This window comes from Danio rerio, chromosome 6 (genome assembly GCF_052040795.2).
Source record: "Danio rerio strain M-AB ecotype USA chromosome 6, GRCz13ab, whole genome shotgun sequence".
Classification (NCBI taxonomy): domain Eukaryota; kingdom Metazoa; phylum Chordata; class Actinopteri; order Cypriniformes; family Danionidae; genus Danio; species Danio rerio.
Genome location: NC_141026.1, coordinates 20,116,271 through 20,133,009, shown reverse-complemented (window position 1 = coordinate 20,133,009; position 16,739 = coordinate 20,116,271). Strand labels below are relative to the sequence as shown.

At 33.8% G+C, this 16,739-nt stretch overlaps 1 protein-coding gene and 1 long non-coding RNA gene across 3 annotated transcripts in view; one reads left to right on the top strand and one right to left on the bottom strand.

Moving 5' to 3' along the window:
• Positions 1 to 16,739, bottom strand: part of LOC147843476 (uncharacterized) — a 756,120-nt gene that overhangs the window by 67,692 nt on the left and 671,689 nt on the right. The gene's annotated exons all lie outside the window — the stretch shown is intronic.
• mtmr14 (myotubularin related protein 14) overlaps positions 2,265 to 16,739 on the top strand; it is a 28,206-nt gene continuing 13,731 nt past the window's right edge. For both annotated transcript variants that reach the window (XM_087256984.1, XM_087256983.1), the window contains exons 1-11: positions 2,265 to 2,970; positions 5,033 to 5,181; positions 9,336 to 9,444; positions 9,838 to 9,913; positions 12,871 to 12,931; positions 13,102 to 13,224; positions 13,687 to 13,760; positions 13,886 to 13,956; positions 15,013 to 15,087; positions 15,913 to 15,979; positions 16,111 to 16,196. In XM_087256984.1, coding sequence (XP_087113110.1) covers positions 2,881 to 2,970; positions 5,033 to 5,181; positions 9,336 to 9,444; positions 9,838 to 9,913; positions 12,871 to 12,931; positions 13,102 to 13,224; positions 13,687 to 13,760; positions 13,886 to 13,956; positions 15,013 to 15,087; positions 15,913 to 15,979; positions 16,111 to 16,196 — 981 coding nt within the window. In that variant the 5' untranslated portion in view covers positions 2,265 to 2,880. The remainder of the gene's footprint in view (positions 2,971 to 5,032; positions 5,182 to 9,335; positions 9,445 to 9,837; positions 9,914 to 12,870; positions 12,932 to 13,101; positions 13,225 to 13,686; positions 13,761 to 13,885; positions 13,957 to 15,012; positions 15,088 to 15,912; positions 15,980 to 16,110; positions 16,197 to 16,739) is intronic.

Genomic DNA, 16,739 nt, shown 5'->3' with positions numbered 1-16,739 from the left:
ACTCACTTTCCTTCAGCTTATTTCCTGCTCCAAGAGGGAATAAGCCATTCATTAAGCCAACCAAACATTATGGCCAATTTGCTTTATTTAGTTCAACTATAGCGCATAACTGTGGAGAAACTGGACCACCCAGAGGAAACCCAAGCAGACATGGGGAAAATATGCAAACTCCACACAGATAAGCCTCCTGGTTCAGCCAGTATTTGGACCAGTGACGTTCTTGCTGTGGGGCGACAGTGCTAACCACATACCCCCATGACACCTGCACATTTTGCTTTACAAAAACGTAGCTTAAACCAACAAATGTTCAAAAATTTATTTTTTTGAATCTGATAAGGGATTGTCTGGCAGTATCTAGAAAACACTTCAAAAATGTGTACCCTTTCCTGACTTTTAACTGCTAACAGCTATGTTTATAGTGTTCCTCTCTATTGTAATATAAAAAAAATAATAATTACTTTATTAGATAAAGACTCCAAGTGTGTTTTTATTGTTCAAATTTTATATCATTATAATAATAAGCAAATGGAATGGGAAATTACTGCTTTGTATCATTGTCCTGTGTGATGTTAAAAAACATACCAGGTGTCTTACTTCGGAGAAAAAATAATAAGAAGATTATAATTTATACAGGTGCAAATAAAGAACAAATAATATTTTACAGAAAATAATTATAAGTAAAATAATATACATATCTAAATCTTAAAATAACATAAATAAATAAAAAGCACCAGGGGATTTCCTGTAATTTATACTTTTCTATTAAAGATGGAAGATTTATTGCACTTTTTGTTTTTATTATCTTAAGAAATTTTTTTATCAGAAAAAAATCTCATTGTAAAAAGCACAAAACATTGGTTTCACCTTCAAATATTTTGATTTATGTAAGTAAAATTTTCCAAGCATAAGGATGTTGTTGATTAGAAAGGCATCTTCCTTACTGTCCATTACAGGTCCATAAATAATGTCATTCAAATTAAAGACCCTGAGGTGTGGAATCTTTGGGTAAAGCCAGTCATAAACATCCGACCAATCATAATGCATTCACAAACATACAGTGAAAAAACAAATGATCTGTTGTTTCAATATCATCACAAAGCATACATTTATTAGACTCAAATATAAATCAAATTTTTAAATATTAATTTGATGGATATATCCCACTTCAAATTTTAAATTGAACTTCTTTAGTTTTTGAAGACAGAGGAAACTTTAAATGTTTAGTTCTAAGTATGTGAATGGTATCTTTAGAGAATTTATTTGAAATTTTATTTCTATAAACTGCTAAAGGATATAAAATGTTGTTAAATAGATTTCTAATCTTTTAAAAAAAATTACATGCTTTAAAATCACAGCCTTTAACACAGGAATAACAATTGGGGTTACAAGGGTAGAATAAACTATTTCTTTAATTAGACAAACGCGATAGGAATGGCTTTAATAACAACAAGAGCAATCTTTTTTTATTATAATATTTTAACAGCACAAAATTATACATGCCAGGGGGTAATCAAATACGAATATACAAAATGTACATGTAATAATCCAATAAATAATGTTCATTTTAAACATTTTAAAGCGGGTAGGGCTTTCTTATTTAGTCTATAAATTCTTATTTAGTCTTTAATACTACTAATATAAGCATAATTCAGTCATCAATACCTTAAACTTTGGTGTCTTATTGGTAAATTTACATTTATGCATGTAAAATTTTGTTAGCAAAATAATAAATTAATTAAATAAAAACTAGTTTCCCCTTGACTACACAGTAGAGCCAAAAAGTACATTTTCACACCATGAGAGAGGTTTAGAACACTGTAATTTGTTATTAATTGTTTTTTTTTTTTTTTGCATCTCACTCCATAAGTTGACTGAGTATTCACAATGCCAAAATAAGTGTAAAGCAGTCTCCTCATATTCTTGACAAAAAAATACAATTCACATCAATTCCGATTTTAAATGTTTTAAAATAATGTTTTGCTGGATAAAATCTGTGGAGAAGTTTATAGAATATTTCTTTAATTTTATATATAACATGACATTTCTGTTGTAACAGCCACACTTTTCTCTTTGGAAAAGAGTCCGGATAGCCTTATTATTAACGTTAATCTTGGTATTTATAGTAAAACAGGTTTTGCGAACATACGATTTAGTAATATCAAAAGACGATGCAAGAGCGACCTATCGGGAATGAAATGACAACCGGTTCGGTGACGCTTGCGCTTGACGTACCTTTCAGGAAGTATGGATCACATGATCACGTCAGTTTCCTGTTTACTACTGGCCCTGGTTAAAGTTCCTTTGCTACATCAAACACGGCTAAATATCATTGCAGTATTACAAAAGCGCTCTTTCGTGTGCATTTTCGCACCACTGATCGTTCTGGCGTTGTAAGCAACATTGAAGGTATTGTCTTCACAACGATATCTAGACGTTTTAAAAACTTGAGGTCGAAAAGCGTGCGGGTTTCCTGTGATTGGTGACCGGGTGTTGAGTTCACTTCAGTGGGATGCGGGGTTTTGATGTGAGGGCAGCAAAAGAAGGGACACAGCAACGCGTGGTTTTCTTAATAAATGGACAAAACTCTTCGTTTTTTCTTTCTGATGAAATTACAGTGGTAAGAAACCTTGAAGTATTCCTCGTGTCGTTAAAGACAGTCGGCAACGGGCTATTTTGATCACCAGTGCTGTGGAGGGGCATCACCTTGCCAGGACCCTGAACTCGGGACGTGTTCCCGGCTCCGGCCCCGGTGCCTTAAAACGGGCTGTGAGGAAGAAGCTTGCCCTGAAGGGATGGCCTGGAGGATCCTCTCGGCATCAGGGAGCTGCGCTTTTTAAGGAAGGGCGGGTTCGGATCGAGCAGAAGGCGGGTGACGGCTCGATGATGATGGCTAGTAGGAGCGAGGAATTAACCGATCTGATTGATGTGTTCTCCAAGAGCCAGTACAGGGCGAAGGAGGTCACACCGGGGGTAAGGTTGAACACCGCAAACCTACGTCAGGTAGCTGTGAAATGGGCCAATGAGTGACGTGATAACAAAATATCAACAAATAAACACCTACCAGATTGTATTAAAGGCAAGCGTTGAAAAGCTAATGCGTTTTTAAAAATGCATTAACACAGTTAACTTGAATGTCATGTGGTGTAAGTAAAGCTAATTGCCTTTAATGCTTTGGCTTAATTTCTAAGTTAGAAGACTTTCTTTTTCTTAATTCATTGTTACAAAAGAAAATAAATTATATACAAAGACATTTAGAAAGCAAATAAAAGCAGCTCATGTGAATAGAGGTAAAGTTAGTTTTATATTCGCACATTCAGACTTTCCCCTTAATAATATAATTCCATAAAAGTGTTATTTGCAAACTCTAAATAGTGAAATCATATTAGCAGCCAATGACTATAAAAGTACAACATTGTTCATAGTCAAATAAACAGTGTTAATGTTGTTTTCAAGTCACACTTGCATGCTATTTCAGATCTAATATTCAAAGTAACATGGTAAACATTATAGAGACTTCTAAATGAACGAATGTATGAATATAAAACCAACTTTACCTCTATCTCATGTGACTGTACGGAACTTCCAAAGGGAAATACATTTCATGAGTCAGATGTTCACAGTCATGGATCAGATGGAGGAAAAAAAAAAGATTTTCTAACAATAAAAAATATGTATAATGTGAGAGGTGACATTATTGAATGTGGGCCAGGTTTTCAGGGTACCCTATTTGAACATTCACATGTGAACACTAGGCATGGGACGGTATAAGATTCTGACGGTCTGATAACCTTGGGAATAAATATCACGGTATTGAGATTACTGCTTTAAAAATGTTTTCTCTTTAAATATCTGGGTGAAAAACAACCCCTTTTTCCTCGTTGTAATATTTTGGTATTAAGTAAACATGTCAGGCTAAATAATTCGAATCAATTATTGACTTCTGCTGTCTTCATTTGTTTTAAAAACACTGATTTATTTAACAATTTAAAAGGGCACCTTTATATATCTTTTCTGCTGGAGATACTGCTGTCCTAAAACAAAAAAAACAAAAAATGCAATTAACAAAAATCATACTCATACCTTAGAGACTGTATAGCAGAAAAGTTTGATGGTTTTAAAACCTTGACTTTACTAAACCTTGAAAAGGGTTATCGTCCCATGCCTAGTGAGCACCATAGTTTTGGTGTTGTAGAATATTATATAAGCATCTTTTGTGTTAATGACATAATCGTCCTCATATTTTACATGTGGTGGTTGTGTAACTGGTTGCACAGTGATTTGTACACTTAAATGATTGTTGTGCTTTTCTGCTATGGTAAATACATTGACCTGTAGCAGTAGCGCTGGTATTTACTAAATAAATCAGGATGAAAGCATCTTAAACAGCTTTTCATCGTCCTACTTTTAAATATAGTTATACATTTAATCAGAATAGAATAATAATTGTAATGGAACTGTAAGGATTCCCATACCGCCAGTGGGCCATTCCAAAATTCACAAACAGGTGACTCTGCTTGGAACATCAGTTAAAGCATATTGAGGTAAAGGTGGATTTATATTCTCACATTCATTTCTCTTTAATATTATATTTTCAGAAAAGTGTTCTTTGCTAATTATAAATAGGAAAATCATATTAGCAGTCGAAGACTAAGTACAACATTGTTCGTGGTCAATTAAATATTGTTGTTTTGAGTCATACTCGCATGCTATTTCTGACCGAATATTCAAAGTAGCGTGGGTGTTCAAAGTAGTAGTGGTGTTCACGGAATGAATCTGTGAATATAAAACCAAATTTACCTCAATTTAAAGCATCACAATCAAGCTATGTAAAGTTCTGCTCAGAAGACAAACTTTAAATAATTGGAACCCTATTTTTAAAAATAAGAAAAGGAGATTGGCTTGCATGCCTTAATAGGTGTGAATATTTCATAATGAAATGATGAATCCAACAAGCAAAGAAGTGGGGGGGGGGGGGGGGTACTGTAAAAAGGATGCGCAAAAGGCTTCAAAACTTTTATATGTATTTTTTCAGGTAGAGAGAATAGAGAAGAGATATCTGGAGCTGTTTGACCGGGACTACAAGTACAGTATCATCCACAACACCAATGGGGAGGTGTGTGGTCATTACCCCCGGAAGATTGTGTTCCTGGAATATGAATGTTCAGACAACAATAAAGAGAGGTAAACAGAACCATCTCCTTTTGTTTACTGAAGACACAGAGTTGGGAGGAAAGTGAATGTTGGGAAGAAGTTTTTTATATTTATTATGTGAAAAGATTCGTGAAAGAAACTAGTTACAGTACACAAAGAATATTATCAGTGTATACTCAATCCATTTAGACCAAAAGTAAGCAAATATATATTTTTGATTATTCTCGTAATTGTCTCCAAAATAAATATACATTTAACAATGTTAAACTTGCCATTTGTTTAAAAAATAAATATTATGTTGATAAAAGTGTATTCAACTATAAAGTTGAAGTCAGAATCATTCGCCCCCCTGTTTATTTTGTTCTCCAATTTCGATTTAGCAGAGAGATTTTTTTCAACACATTTCTAAACATAATAGTTTTAATAACTCATTTCTAATAACTGATTTATTTGATCTTTGCCATGATGACAGTACATAATATTTTACTAGATATTTTTTAAGACACTTCTATACAGCTTAAAGTGACATTTAAAGGATTAAATAGGTTATTTAGGTTAACTAGGCAGGTTAGGGTATTTAGGCAAGTTAATGTATAACGGTGGTTTGTAGACAATCGAAAAAAAATATGCTTAAATGGGCTAATAATTTTGACCTAAATGGTTTTTAAAAATTAAAACTACTTTTATTCCAGCCGAAATAAGACTTTCTCCAGAAGAAAAAATATTATTTCTAAAATATGAAATATTCCTTGCTCTGTTAGAAGAATAAAACTTCTATTATAATTTAGGGTGCTTTCACACCTACACTTTTGTTTCGGAACGTATCTCGTTTGCCCAGTTAGCGCGGTTCGATTGGCATATGTGAACAGGGCAATCGCGCTCTGTTCCGTGCCAAAGTAATCGCTCCGAGATCGCTTGAATGAGGTGGTCTCGGCTCGATTGAAACGAACCCTGGAGCGGTTTGATTACAGTGAGAAAGCGATCCGATCCGAGCGCGGTTATATCACAGTGTTTACAGGCTTACGGCTATATGAAGAGAGAATTATGAGTAGGGCGGGAAGTTTCGCGAGTCTCCGGATGCCCGCAAACAAGTGATGATCTCCCGGTAATCTCGTGTCTCTCTCCCAGTCCTCAAATAGGCATCATCGCGCACCCTTCTCACCCCTCCCCACCGTGTCTCTCCCTCAGACACGTCATGCGCGCGCACCCTGTCAATCACCACCAAACCACCACCTCTCCTGACAGCTGAGCGTGACGCTGCAAAATAAACCCTGACACTCTGACCAATGTAAGGAGAGTTTACTCGCACGTGACTTGTTTTAGCTCTTTTGGTCCGATTAGAAACTTTGCAGTGTGAAAGCGAACCGCTCCAAGAGCAAAGAGCAACAATGTAACAATTCTAATCTCTGTTTCGGAACAACTGAATCGATTCACAGGTGTGAAAGCACCCTTACACACCCTTATGCTGCTTGATTAGGTGAGAACATTCGTTTTCATTACACAAATATACTTTTAATAATACATTTTTGCATCTCCATTGAAAACATCTTTTACTTAATTATTTTCTTAATTAGGGCGTCACGGTGGCACAGTGGGTAGCATGATCGCCTCACAACAAGAAGGTTGCTGGTTCGAGCCCTTTCTTGGTCATTTGGTATTTCTGTGTGGAGTTCGTATGTTTTCTCAGTGTTCGCATAGGTTTCCTCCAAGTGCCCCGGTTTCCCCCACAGTCCAAAGACATGCGGTATTGGTGATTTGAATAAGCAAAATTGGCCATGCTGTGTGAGTATGTGGGTGTTTTTCCAGTGTTGGGTTGCAGTTGGAAGGGCATTAAACATATGCTGGATTGGCAAGTTGGCGGCTTGTTCCGCTGTTGCAACCCCTGATTGATAAAGGGACTAAGCTGAAAAACAAAATAAATGAATGAATGAATAATAGAGTTCTGATTGAGTACATTTTAAGTGGAGGGAACAGAATTCTCTCAAATTTTATAAATAAAAAAGATTTCAGCTCAGAATGAAACAAAATTTGTGTGAGTAAATGTAATCAGAAATTTCCTTTAGTGTGTTTTCTTCGACATGTCTTAAAATCTACAAATACTTGATTTTTATATATGGTATTTCAGTAAAATTGTAATTTGTTGCCATTGACAGTCAAATGACATTTCAGCATACATATTGAGCGTAATCTGATAAACAGACAGCTTGTCAGCAATACTTCTGTTTGTTAATGATACAATAAATTTTAAATAATACATTTGGATGCTTGTTATTGTATTAGTAAGTGTAAATGTCATATTATCTGACCATTTACGACCTACTACCTTGATATATTTAATATATGGCTCAGCATTTCCAACATGACAAATTTAAATGCTGTAATTTTCTGTTAGATAGAATGTCATACTATTTTCTTTGGACTATAAATATATACACATTCTTTTTATTGATTTGTTTGTTGGCTTGAGCTGCAGTAGATAGGACAGAGGAGCTGACAGGGACATATTGGTAGAGAAAGTCAAGAACTAGGCACAAAAATTGTCCAGAGTCCAGATCCCCAGAACAACACAAAAGCTCTTTGTTGGAAGCAAAACTGTACCACATCTCAGATTAAATGATAAATACATTAAAACAAAACAAGGATTGGATAACCTTTGGCCTGTAAATTTACACACATATATGTTTACGTGTAGAAGTCTTCCAGTGTTCTATAAAAGAGTGCTCTTGGAAAGGTCATCAAGGCTAGTGAAGGAATGAAATGTTACAAACCTCAAAAGAAACTGTATAAAAGCGAAACACAATTGAAGATCATTTTTCAAGTTTACCCAAATACCACTTTGATATGTACAATATACTCTGTGATGAATTTAGGTTGTTCTTGAGAGAAAATCAAATGAGGTGAGCAACAAACCTGTTACTTGCATATGAGATTTTACAGAATTCTTCTTTTAAATTGTTCATTTAAATGCTAAAATAGAAAGATGGAACTGCAGTGTAGTTATATATATATATATATATATATATGTATACTCAATCACTTGTAAACTATTTGCACTGGTTCATTGTGCATTGCCACATTTGTAGTTAAGGGCACTGTAGGAAGACTTACTATTGAATACAGTGCTTAGCATAACTGAATACACCACATTTTGAAAATGAATTTCTCAGTGAATAAAGGCAATGTATTTTGGTGCATTTAAACTAAACAGATTTATTAAACAGGTATATTTATTAAAATAATATCTTACTCACTAAACATATTTAGAAATTGAAAGATAATATAAATAAATTTAAGCAAAATATTGCAAAAAAATTTCAGCCTACAAAATGTTACCAAAATGTTTAACATTTTTTTCTCTTTATTTTTCTTATTTTTTGAAATTGTATTTTTTATATTTTTCTATGACATATATTTGGGTGTATTAGTTTTCGGACCATTATTATAAGTTATTTTGTTAGATAAGCTCCAGATTTGGTTTCAGTACTGCTTAATCTAATGTACAATTGAAGTCAGAATTATTAGCCCCCCTGAATTATTAATGCCCCTGTTTTTTTTTTTTTTATAATATAATGATGGTTTGTTCTGTAAACTATCGGGAAAAAAATTAGCTTAAAGGGGCTAATAATTTTGTCCCAAAAATGTTTTTTCAAAATTTAAAAATTGCTTTTGTTCTAGCCGAAATAAAACAAATAAGACTTTCTCCTGAAGAAAAAACATTATCAAACATACTGTAAAAATTTCCTTGCTCTGTTAAACATCATTTGGGAAATATTTTAAAAAATCAAAAAAATTCAAAAGGGGGCTAATAATTCTGACCTCAAGTGTATATGCACAAATACAATACATTTTTAAAAATATAAAAAATATTCCTATAGAAATATTACATTTTTAATAGGAATTTTAAAAATATTCCTATTAAAAATATGAATGTAAAAGATAGATTTGTGAGGGGTGTACTCATATATGCTGAGCATTGTATACATCCTATCGTTCTAAAACTACAAATCATAATCTGAAGACATGTTTTTGGTATAAGGTGTATGCTTATATTATGACTATTTTTTATTGTACAAGTGGGCAAAATTCTTGACTGATCTTGTAAACAAATGGTAAAATATCAGCTGATATGCTGGTCTCTCACTAGTTAAAAAAAAACTCCCTTTTTCTTATTTTTCCTCCCCCAGTTTTGAGAGTACAGTGCAGATCAGTAAGCTGCAGGATCTGGTGAATCGCAGTAAAATGGCTCGTTGTAGAGGAAGATTTGTCTGCCCTGTCATCCTCTACAATGGAAAGGTAACTATCTTGTCGCCCCAATTCAATTTTCACTGCAGTATTTGCAACATAGTATCGCTTTAGACCGCCAGATGCTTTCTATTGCTTTGCATTGCTGATGTAATAAACTGCTGATATTTTTGTCGGACATGCCCATAAAATATATTGATAGATAATTCACAGAATCAATAACAGATTGAATCTTTTCTTGTGAAATCTGGCTGTCGGGATTCTTTAGTACTGAAGTGTTGAGTTCTGGACTCAGCCTTTGAATTTAAAGGTTGGTATAATTTACTGGGAGATTCAAAGCAGTTTCCAGTCTCCTCTGTAGTTAGCTTTTCCAGGGGCACTTTTTTCAGATTTGTGGTTTTGTTTTGGCAGCCCTAAACTCTTATTATTACTCTTGTGTTGTAGCATGTGTGTCGATCCTCTACACTAGCCGGTTGGGGTGAACTTTATGGACGCACTGGATACAATTACATTTTTTCAGGTACACTTTCAGCTCTGTGTTGTTTTCCTCTTTACACTACCAACAATACAATTTGAAGACAACAAAAGTTGGAAGACAGACAGAAAGACAAATCTTAAAGGTGCCATAAAGTGCATCAATTCAAAATGTTAAAGGTGCAGTAGGTGATCTGCCAGAATGCTAGCGTTAGCATAATAGCTTTGAAATTGACATCAATCCTCTACCTTCCAAAGCTGATGACGATAGACAACCTTATATAACACTAGATCATGTTAGAAAACATTCTAACATGTTAGAAAACTAGTTAGAAAACTCCAGTTAGAAAACTCTATGGAGACACGCACTTTGTCCAGTGTAGTTGTTTATAGGTCAGCGGGAGCAGGAATTATATTGCCCCAAAACTGGCATTGGGGTAAAGTTGGTTTTATATTTGCACATTCAGACTTTCTCCTTAATAATATAATTTCAGAAAAGTATTTGTTTGCAAATTCTAAATAGTGAAATTATATTTTCAGCCAATGACTATAAAATACAAAATTGTTCACAATCAGGGCGAAGCAGTGGCGCAGTAGGTAGTCCTGTCGCCTCATAGCAAGCAGGTTGCTGGGTCACTGGTTCGAGCCTTGGCTCAGTTGGCGTTTCTGTGTGGAGTTTGCATGTTCTCCCCGGTTCGCGTGGGTTTTTTCTGGGCGCTCCGGTTTCCCCCACAGTCCAAAGACATGCGGTACAGGTGAATTGGGTAGGCTAAATTGTCCGTAGTGTATGAGTGTGTGTGTGAATGTGTTTGTGGATGTTTTCCAGAGATGGGTTGTGGCTGGAAAGGTATCCGCTGCGTAAAAACTTGCTGTATAAGTGGGTTGTTCATTCCGCTGTGGCGACACCGGAATAATAAAGGGACTTAACCGACAAGAAAATGAATGAATGAATGAATGAATGTTCACAGTTAATGAAACAGTGCTAGTGTTGTTTTGAAGTCATACCTACACGCTATTTCAGACTAAACAGTCAAAGTAACGATAGAGTGGAAGCATTCCACAGGCTGTCACTGTTCAAAAATGAATGAATGGTGCAAATATAAATCAAACTTACACCTCAGTAATGCTGGTTAGGCCGAAGAGCGATATTTACTTGCGTTTCGTTATTCAACTAAATGTAAATGAGATCAGAGGAAAAGGAGTGCTAAAAACAGAAATACCCTGTCATCGTTTTACATTACACCTACATTACCAAGCCAATGAGTGACTTTTCATTTTCAGTTGTGCTCGCTGATCCTCTTACATTGCCTGTTTTAGACTTGAACAACTAAATGCTTAGGTTTATTTACCGACTGTATTATTGATGCTGTAAAAGGTACTCCGTGAAGTCAGTATTTTGCCAGAATTGCTGAAAAATAGCTCTGTTCATATAAACCCATTCAGAACCCATTCCTTAAAAAGAATACAATCTACATAAGCTTTGCCTGAGTAAAATAGTTTTAAAACATACCTGTCTAAAAGTAATACTTCAGCCTTGGTGTCATCCTTCAGATCATTGTTTTGAACTGCATAATGCCATTTCCCTCCAGTGTCGAAAAAGAATTGCGAGATTGATTCAGGATTTAGAAAAGATTCTGCATTTTTGGCAGAAGCCCTTCCAAAAACAATCTTTCTTTTCATAGATACAAGGCCACGTTGGTCTTTTAGAAAGAAGTCTGTCAGATTGATGCAGAGTTTGCCTCTCTCTGTCAGCTGTGGGGTGGCCATGCTTCATGTGTATGTGCAAATTTTGTATCTGTCTGCGTAAAGAGGCTGCGCAGAAATACACATTTAAATTTGTTGACAGACAGTTTAAGTTACCTGTCACAATTAAGTTATTTGTCGGCTCGACAATTTTTAGTTGGATGAACATTTTTCAGTATTAGGCCTAAACCAGAATATAAAAATACATACAAATACATTTAGATCATTTATTTTAATCAGTGCTATCATAATATGAAGAGACTTTTATCCAGCACAACATAAAATGTTTCTGAAGACAATCACCTACTGCACCTTTAAATTTTTACAGATATCTAAACAAGTATGGGGCTTAGATAAGAGCAAAAAGGCAACCAGGTATGGTTTTATATGTTCATTTATAATAACATGAATTAGCCCTAGATTGAAAAACTTCTTTTGACCATATTTGGAATGATTGTGAATATTAATGAGCTCTACTCTGACACTCTGCAGCTCATGTTAGTGCCTGATTCTCTTTCACACACACACACACACACACACACACACACACACACACACACACACACACACACACACACACAATGTGATGTACTTTAAAATACACACATTCAAAGTAATGCAGCCGCAACACAATTTGATCATCAAGAGAGATTTAGTTGTGGGGCAATATACAGTTGCAATCAGACTTATTCAACGCTCTTTGAACTTTTTTTCTTTTTTAAATATTTCCTAAATGATGTTTAAAATCAAAAACATTTTCACAGTATGTCTGATAATATTATTTCTTCTGGACAAAGTCTTATTTGTTTATTTCGCCCAGAATAAAAGCAGTTTTTATTTTTTAGAAATTATTTTAGGTTAAAATTATTAGTCCCTTTAAGCTATATATTTTTGATAGTCTACAGAACAAACCATCATTATACAATAACTTGCCTATTTAGCCTAACCTGCCTAGTTAACCTAATTAACCTAGTTAAGCCACTAAATGTCACTTTAAGCTGTATAGAAGTGTCTTGAAAAATATCTATTAAAATATTATTTACTGTCATCATGGCAAAGATAAAAGAAATCAGTTATTAGAAATGAGTTATTAAAACTATTATGTTTAGAAATGTGTTTTAAAAAATATTCTCTCCGTTAAACAGAAATTGGGGAAAAAATAAACAGGGGGGCTAATAAATCTGATTGCAACTATAGATGTACAGTAGCTGAGAAAATTGCTTGCTGGATTGCATCGGATTTAACCTGAAATTGTTGCAGGGGGTACAGACGACTCTTTGGGTGAAGCTGAAGAGGTTCTGGAAGATGACTGTGCAGTTCGGTAAGATAAACTGTCTGCAAGGAACACAAATCAAAAAAGAGGCTAAAATGATTGAGTTACACAGATGGTTATGAACATAAGGAGTGATTGTGGCATGCTCCTGTGAATTAACTGCTGTTTTTTGTATGTTTTGAAAGAATCTTTTCTGCTCTTTATTTTTCACTCTACAGCAATGGTGATTCACAGTTGTTTGATAAGGTTAGGGGCTCTGACATTAAGCTGTTGAAGTATTTGTCTGTACGCTACATCTGTGACCTCATGGTGGAGAATAAGAAGGTCAAGTTTGGCCTCAAGTGAGTGAACTTTCTGTTACATTCATGTTAGAATGCTTCGTCTAGAGATGTTAAAATACGACGTGCCATTTTGTGACTTTTAGTAAGTGGTGTGTGCCATAAATTATGGAGGATGTCCAGTATCCAAAATGAGCCCAAAATGAACTTTTTCGTCTACCAGCCAATTGTCAATCAATTCTTAATCTTTGTATTGAATCTCATTTTGTATTTTGTGCCAAAGTATAAAATGTTGACAGTAAATGATAAAAGGAAGGATTCTCTGCCTAAATGTGCACTCCAGAACAGTGGAACAGGTTTATTATGGAGAATTATCCTACATTTGGGAGTTGGGACCTTGCAGGAGTTAGTTTTGGACCCTGGTCAATGTCATAGGGTTCAATATGATGCAATTGCATGTGGACTTTTTGACGTTTTTTTTTGTTTTTTATCTTACTCCCTGAACAATTTTTTGTTTGTCTTTAGTGTGACCTCCTCAGAAAAGGTGGACAAAGCCCAACGCTATGCTGACTTCACCCTACTCTCTGTGCCTTATCCAGGTGTGGATCTTGCATGAGTTTATGCTCTTGCTGATTTAATTTTACTGAGCAAGTCTTCTGGTCTACTTATTTGATGGCATTACATTGTAGCTATAATAGTAATAGTTCCTTGTCATTGTTTTCAGGATGTGAATTCTTCAGGGAATATAAAGACAGAGATTACACAGCAGAAGGACTTGTCTTCAACTGGAATCAGGTGCATGTTTGGATAGATTAGCGCTTTTCACACTGTTTTTAACCATGGGTTATATTTATTCAAAACACTGCTGTTTGTTAACTATTTCACTCTTATTTTGAAGCAGAGTTTGCATAACATTTTACCAAGAAATCAGTTATTTTTTGAATAAATTATTATAGTACTTCAAAAAATCATTCTTAAGGTGCATGGGTAAATTTGTAGTGCTTTTTTAATGCCAAAATCATTAGAATATGTAGTAAAAACCACATTCCAACAATAAATTTATACATTTTTATACCGTAAATAAATAAACAAAATAAGTTTTAGTTCAACATTATTCATGGCAAAGAGCTTTGTAACTTTCCAGTTGATTTTCGCTGTATTTACATTTTTTTCTACGCTCAGCATCTAGATTCTTCAAATATTCTACAAGATATTGTCTTATCCTAACAAACAATACATCTATGGGAAACTTTTTTGATAAAAATGTAATATCAGTTAAATAAAGATTTACCCTTACAGGTATTGTGGTTCACATAGTGTGGTATTAAGCCCATATTAAGCCCAAATTCTGTTCCAAATGCGTAGAATTAAAAAAAAAAAAAAAAGTTCAATGTAAAATGCTAGGTGCTTAGAAACAAAAGCTATGTTTATTCCTCATATTTGTATGCTTTGTACATTCAGAAACATTGTATGTTACATATGAACTCATTTAGTGTGTTTAATGATGGTTTGTTCTGTAGACTATCACAAAGAATAGCTTAAAGGGGATTATCATTTTGACCTTAAAATGTTTTTAAAAAATGTAAAACTGCTTTTATTCTAGCCGAAATAAAATGTATAACATTCTCCAGAAGAAAAAATATTATCAGAAATACTGTGAACATTTCCTTGCTCTGTTAAATATATTTTGGGAAATATTTAAAAAAGAAAAAATAATTCAAAGGGGGGCTTATATTTCTGACTTCAACTGTATATATAAATATAAAAGGTTTCAAACCTCTTGGGAGTGAGTAAATGTTTGTTTTTGGGTGATGTATCTCTTACACTTACCATAATTTTGGTTGTGTATAGGACTTTGTGGACGCTCCTTTGACAATCCCTGTGTGCTTTACAAGAAACCTCAACATCAACTGGAGTGAATATCAGGTAACTTTCACCAATGGTATTGACTGTTGATTTATGTACCCAAATATTGAAAATAAAAAAGTATTAATTAATGAATATTTGAACATTTTATTACAAAAGCTTGTCAAAAACGCACAAATTATATTATTAGTACTTAATAATATGTGTGTAAACAAGTGAAAATAACAATTATTATTAGTTAGCCTAGTCTAAAAACTCGCCAAAGCAAAATTATTAAATGTGCGATGAAAAATTCTAAATTTATCAACAGATGTCACATAGGACAAAATGTGTTGGCATACTAGGTGGCAAACATACAATTTTATGTTAGAATTTAGCAGAGAAGATGCGTGGGCATTCATTTAAGTAATTTAATTCAGTATTGAATTAAACCAGAATATAAATATGGATTCTCCACCATCAAATATTTAAACAGCTCAACCTTTTACAGTAGATTTTGTTCACAACCAACCGACAAACATGACCTAAATATGTTTTCATGTAGTTGAGGGGTTGACAAGAAAACAGAGTGAATCAGAACATTCTGATTCACAAATGAAAAGATCTGAACCAATTAATTAGGTTAATTTAACTGAAAAGAATCAGCGTAATTATGAACTGGGCATTGCCATCATCTCTTTGAGTGGGTAATGTTGTAAAATACAGAATATTTTTTAGATTATTTAATTTTATAAATGTATAGGAGAGTTCAGTATTGTCCTATAGGTTTTAAGTGTCCTCAGAAAATAAAATAAAAATTGTAATTAGGATTAATGAAAAATGGAAGAAGGTGTTTCACAGACTATATGCATCTACATTTATTTTGTCATTATCCATCATTTTTAGTCCTGGGACCTGGTGCAACAAACACAGAACTACCTGAAACTGCTTCTTCACATCATCAATTCTGATGGTAAATTATTGTACTTTCTCACCATTTATTGTCCATTCTCACTAAACAACAAAAAAATTAAGTAAAACAGGTTTTACATCTCTGTATTGTTTTGGCTAACTGTGTATGCTGTTTTCTGTTGTTCATGTTAGATGAGAACGGTTTACTGGTGCACTGTATATCAGGCTGGGACAGGACACCCCTTTTTGTGTCCCTGCTTAGACTCTCTTTGTGGGCGGTAGGTATTTGTTCAGTAAATCATTATGTATCCTTATTCACCTCTGGGCTTATGACTTATCAAATTATCTTGTCACCATTAATTGGGGAAGTTTTTTTTACAGTGTACACTGTATTATCACAATATTGTACTAAGCTGCAAAAAGCTTACTTTAACACCTATGCAGGGTATTTGCAGGGTCTTGAAAAGTTTCAAGACCACATTTCACATTTCAAAAACAAGATTTTAGGCCTTTAAAAGTCTTAAATTCAATGACATATTGGCTTTTAAATCATTAATAATTTTAAATGGGTCTTAATTTTCTGTTTATGTAAAGCTACTCAATCGATCTAACACTCACCTAGTTATCAACAATGCACTTCAATGAAACTTTTGGCAAAACTATATTATATTCAGTGTTGCTTAATTATATATATATATATATATATATATATATATATATATATATATATATATATATATATATATATATATATATATATATATATATATATATATATATATATATGTATGTATATATATATATGTATATATATATATATA